The sequence below is a fragment of the Chelonia mydas genome, chromosome 4 (assembly GCF_015237465.2).
Source record: "Chelonia mydas isolate rCheMyd1 chromosome 4, rCheMyd1.pri.v2, whole genome shotgun sequence".
NCBI classification, from domain to species: Eukaryota; Metazoa; Chordata; order Testudines; family Cheloniidae; genus Chelonia; species Chelonia mydas.
The window spans coordinates 122600739-122606738 of record NC_057852.1 but is presented as its reverse complement, the minus strand read 5'-3'; the positions used below and the strand labels follow the sequence as shown (position 1 = coordinate 122606738).

The 6000-nt window shown below is 41.6% G+C and overlaps 1 protein-coding gene across 1 annotated transcript in view; it reads right to left on the bottom strand.

Moving 5' to 3' along the window:
• Window positions 1-201: 201 nt before the first annotated feature.
• The window catches only part of ZFYVE28 (zinc finger FYVE-type containing 28), a 285473-nt gene continuing 279674 nt past the window's right edge, over window positions 202-6000 (bottom strand). Inside the window, 2 exon segments of the mRNA XM_043544806.1 lie at window positions 202-2514; window positions 4160-4263. Coding sequence (XP_043400741.1) covers window positions 2383-2514; window positions 4160-4263 — 236 coding nt within the window. The 3' untranslated portion in view covers window positions 202-2382.

Here is a 6000-nt window from a genome sequence, read left to right as displayed (position 1 = left end):
TGTTAAATAGGCCTTTCACTTTCCCTCTGCACAGGGGAAATTGCTTCCTAAAAGTTTAAACCTTTTGTTTCTCCTGTGTAACCTATAAACTAGGTACAGTGTGAATGGATTGAGACCGATTTCTTTGACAGGATGTCAACTGTCATTGCGTGTAAACAGACCAATAAATGAAACAGCAATCCAGCACATGGAAGTAAAAAGTCTTGACATTTTAATTATATGAAGAGATTACAAGACGAAAGTCTTCCTTGAGGCAAATGCATTTTAGTATTGATATAGTCATTGTGCTTTTCAGTAAGAGAAATAGGAGTTTGTATTTACATAAGAAACTATAGTGTCTGAGATCCTTAAATATCATATTTATGGAAATGATTCTGAATTACAGCATTTACAAAATAAAAACAAGCTTGAATAAATAATATTCAGTCCATTAAATGAGATTTTTTTCACAGAAGCAACTTTTGTGCATATTTATTTCACAATTGAAGTTGGTTGCATTTTATTTTTTCATCCTATAAAAGAAGCATTAGATTTGTTGTTTTTCAAAAAATAAAACTGCAATAATCATTGCAATGTGAAGCCTGAGATTTAAGCCTGAATAAGTATCACTGCTTGTACCATACGACCCACCTCACATCTAAGCTATCCACCCTGAGCCAGCTAAACTCTGGTGAATGGTGACACTCCAATTTGAGATTATGTGAAAGAGACTTTGCAAAAAACATATATATAAATAAAGTGAGAACATACCACAGCTGAATTCACCCACAGCTAGCTTCATAAGGCTTGTGCATTTCACATAAACTAGTGAAGCTGTTTAATCTGATTTATATGGCAGCAATTTCAACAAGCTGTATACCCTTATATGGCTCATTTGCATTGGATAAAAAAATCACAAAGCAAAGGGAATGTACACACGTACACACAAACAAATACTGACTAGATTTTCTTTATCATTTTAAATGAGGACCCTTCTTGAGCAAAACAGCGCAAACAACTTTTTTATCTTCTCTCCGTTAGCCTGAAACACTGTGTGATACTGCAAGTCACCAAATGGGATACCACAAAAAGCTCTTGCTATAATTTCCTCTCTAACCACAGCATGCTGCATTGCTCTTTTAATGTGGCTAACTCAAAGCATGTCCAAACACCTTTGAAAATCCAGTACTCACACAGCTCTTTGTGCAAGATCATTGCATGAATCTATGTGAATTTTTTTCCAATCCAAGGAGAACCAAAATCTATCCATGGTGCTTAAAATAAATGTAAATGTCTTCTGGGGTGGTAGCAGGGTGATCTAAAAGTAAGAGTATGAAATATTTTATAAAATTATTCAGCCAACTATGGACGATAAGAAACTTCAGATGCTAGGCCAATATTTCAGACCTTTTGAATAAAAATATACAGTATTGTTTAATGTTCGCCTTTAGAAAATCATTTTAAAAATTTAAAAAACACAGCTTGGGATAAGTTCTGTAACATGTGACATTTATAGTGCTTAACTTTTCCAAAAATATGTGGTTTTTTTTAACAGTAATTCATTAATTTGTTGACTATCTCCTCTGGAGCTGTTTTTTAGTTAGTATTTTACTATTGATATTGCAAACCAAAGTCTCTCTCACATGTTATATTTTTATTACCAGGAATTGGTCTGAACTATGCTGCATGTAAACAACTTCAAACATCACAAATTATATAGAATTAAATTAAAATATGTAAGAATTAATTTTTAGAAGACACTGAATTGTTGCTGTGATGAATAAATGAAAAGCAACAGAAACGTTCTGCTCTGGACACTTCAGTTCTTCCTATTTGGTTCAAAGAGAATTTTGCCTACATGAATACTGAATGTAAGTTTGAAATATTTTGCCTCAATTAATGTTAGCTCAGGTAGCTTATATCCAGCGATGGAAAAGCTAAATAGTAATCGGCGGGAAAGAGCTGACCTTCACACTCAGAAGCATCCCAGAACAGGAGTGAATGCAGAAGTGTCGTAGGTTTGGAAATGATTTGCTGTGATGAGTAAGTTAGAATCAACCACCTACTCTGTTCTTAATTTGTAAAATAAGCAGCAACATTTGTTCAATTCTCTGAGCCCTATTTCTTTCCACGCAGTGCGCTTTATTCTGCATATGGCATTGTAACATTAACATTGGAAATTTATGGAAGACTGTACTGTAGCCTAACAGCTACAGACGTGTCATGCTTCCCTTTAGCAGCTTAATAAAATACAATAAAAACTGCCTGTACAAAATTTATAGTAATGGATGACAAAGCCTACATGCCCACACAAGGTCCTTCTTTCAAGTTAATCCTTGGCTTAGATCAAATGTAATATCAGTCCATATAAGACTCCAATAGGTACATCACTAGTTTATTATGTCAGATACCAGCTTTGTCACTGTAGAAAGGAGTGACATGGAACATGTAACAGTGAGTGCAGACACGGACAGGCTTCATCTGACCATAGCGAGGTAATGGAGCAGAGTGGGAGGAACAGCGAGAGCAGAAGATCTGAAAAATACAAGAGAGATTGATTCCACTTACTGTTTTTTTTTATTTGACATGACTAAATCTGTTTTCTTAAAAAAGAAGGGACAGAAAATTGTGTGCATGTCCCTTTTATGTGAGGTGTTGGAACTAGGAAGCAACACTGTCATAGGCCCTTTAAGAGGGATGAGGCCAGTGCACTGTGACTAGTCAGCTGACCCCCGAGTTGGGCTTAAGAGAAGGCACCTGGGTCCTCCTGGGGGAGGGAGTCTGGGTGAGTCAGGCCTGAACTGAGAGTCAGCCAGGAAGGGGACAGAGAGAGCAGACATGGAGCGAAAAGCAGTGGAGAGCAGAAAGCTCTGTAGGTGCTCTCCAGGAAGAGAGACGGGATGGAAGCCAGGAGGCCTGGGTAGTGTGAGGAGCAGACTTTGGAGCAAGAGGAAGGCCCAGGGGTGCACTCCTGAGGCCACTATCCCGTAATGGGGCAGGGAGCCAGAAAAGACCCAGGAGGGAGGTGAGTCTTTTATGAAGCCCAGGTGGGTGGACAAGGTTTGTATTATTCCTGCTTTTGAACTCGAGTAGAGGGCGCCAGGGGTACACCCAAGAGTCTTCCAGTCTGAAGAACGATTGAGACTGATCAAGAGCCAAGCATCACAGAAGGTGCGTGTGCCAGGACCTTTGAAGTCCATTTTGGGATTTCAGATGTCCATAATAATAAACTGTCCTGTGACACGGCTGTTATTAGCCTAAATGTATTCTTGAGGAATCCTGAGAAGGGGAAACTGAGGGTGGGGCGTTCTCAAGGCCGCTCCGTGCCATGAAGAAGCAGTCTGAGATGGCAACTCTACGACAAACACCTTCTTGTGTATTTTAGCTAAAAGCCTTCATCGGGCAGTGACCATAATAAACTGTACCTTGACCCTGCATAGCGTCTTTTATGTGTGTACTCCTTACTCACGTGAACAGTGCTATTAAAGTCAATGGGACTCCTTGCATAAGTGGGACTATGGTGGATTGGACTCTTGAAGCATTATTTAAATTGCAACTTAAGTGTAACATTGTAAGAAAGGACGAACCGCATGTCTCCTTGGAAACACCCATTCTCTATCTCATCTCTTTTTCTCCTGTGCACTTACAAGAAAGAGAAAGTGCAGAAGGGATTGGAGACTCACTACTGTTCAGTGCACAGGACCTCAGTGTGACTAACGCTTAACCTTCCCACTCACACTTGCTGAGCAGCTCGTACACTTTGTACACAATGCTGTATGCAACGTAAACACATGCAAAAGCAAGGACACAGAGTGCCCAAAGCTGGAACATTTGCCATTCCCACACTGCAGGCTGCTGGAAATTGTTAAAGCTTCGAGGCAATATTTTAAAAAAACCTAGTATTCAGTCTGAGTGCCCAACCTGAGACACCTTAAAAGGGCCTGATTTTGAGAGGATGACTGCTCCTGACTTTCACAAAATCATGCCCTTTTAATGTGTCAAATTGGGTGCCCACAAATATAGGCACCCAAAATCACAAGTCCCTTAAAAAAATCTTGGGCTCAAGGGTTTTATGATGCAGAGGGCATGGTTGCCTCTGCACTGTGAATTCCTGGGGTTTGCATGAATTTGCTCTTCTTTTCAGCAAACAGCATATCAGTTGTTTTTACTGAGTCATTACCTTGCCACAGCTCCTGCAATGGTGTTTCCTGCGAATTACTGTGAAAGGCGCTTTGCATGCAGTGCAGTAGCTGCAGACTTCATCTGGTACCCATTCAGGAGGATCTATCAAAAACACAACAACACGGAGCATATATCACACTAGAACAAAAATAACCACGTGATACTTGGGGGCCTCCAGGGAACAGGAGGAATAAGATATTAAATGTATATAACAATAGCAACTTTCTGACTAATATCTCAAAGTGCTTTACAAACATCCATTTAGGCTGAGAAAAGGCTAATAGAGGGGTCACTTCTCCCACCACTAAAATACAGCCACCTCTGGGGTAGAGCAGGGTAGTCAATTAACAGAATATGGAACCACTACATAGTTTAACCCAGGAAATAAAGAGTAACCTATGAAACTGAAAATGATAGAAAAAGTATAGAAGGCAGGAATGTTAAATACAGAGATGGAACCATAAGTATTTTTCGGCAATGTAACCGTGAGAAGAAGCCTAGAGTACAGCTTTGTATTCACTAGCCTGTCAAGACTTCACTACAGACAAGGCAACCCATTTTTTCCTCAATTTGGTTAACCCCCTCCCCACCCCCCATATCTCTCCAGATAAGCAACTAAGGGCCTGATCCTTCTTTCCTTGCTTAAGCCCTCAGAAACACTCTCATTGCTCTGAGTGGAAGTTTGCCTGTACAAAGACCAAAGTATCAGAAGTGCCAGTCAATCCAAACACTGAGTTTAAATAGAGCCTTTACCTTTCTAAAGATCATGGGAGGCAGGTGGACCCCCCTTTGGGGAAGCTAGGCCCCCAGCCCCACCCCTTCTGCCCATGGCCCTGCTCCCTCCCATGACCAGAGCCCTGAGGTCCCCCCCCCCCCCGCCCCACACTGCCGGAGAAACCTCGAGCTAGCTGGAACGCCGAGCCCCCCTCAACTGTGGGAGGAGTCCCGGGCAATCCCCCAGCCACATCACACCTCTCCTCCCGAGACCCCAAGCCACCCAGGGAAAGAGATTTTTATATGAGCCATGCAGGTTCCAGGGTGGCTAAGGTGGTGGTATTTGCTACTCAGCTTCCCAGGTTCATCAGTAATCTCTCTGGAGTCCAGGGAGATTACTGATGAACCTGGGAAGCTGAGTAGCAAACACTGCCTCCTCAGCCACCCCAGAACCTGCATGGCACATATTAATAAGCAAAAACTTTCCCTGTGCAAACCGCCAAAACCTGCAACCTGGTATCCGATGGCGGCAGCTGCGCCGTGGGAGGCTTAGCTTCCCCTGGCCTATTATACCCAGAGCCTATCCTAAGGTAACACCTTTGATCCCTAACTCAAACACCTTAGCTCAATCAGCGAGCAACAGTAAGGGTACAGCCAATGTTAACAGAGAAAGAATTTTAAAGTATTCCTTAACAATATTGCCCTTGTTTTTCTTTCAATAACTTCTGTAATCTTCCACAAAAGCAAAGCAGTGAAGTGAGCTGCCCCTTGAAAAGCAAAACACATGAGGCTCACTTCTGCTCACCTGCTTCTGCTAGTGGCAAGCTGACATCACCCTGGAGAGCCTGGAATTATGGGTGTCAACATGATGTAGACCATTGCTTAATTAAGTTAATAAAAATCTAATCAAGGGCAAGTTAAGTGCTGCCCAGGAAGGAATCTCTGGACATAATGAAAGGTAAACTCCTGGAAATATTTACACAAATTCCCGAGTCTAGATTCTCTCGGTTATTAGAGTGTGCAGGGCATATGTCTGTTGCTTTATCAGCAGAAAAGAGACAAGGTCCCTTCCTCAGGGAACATAGTATCAACCAGAGATAAACATATGATACATTTAATACACAG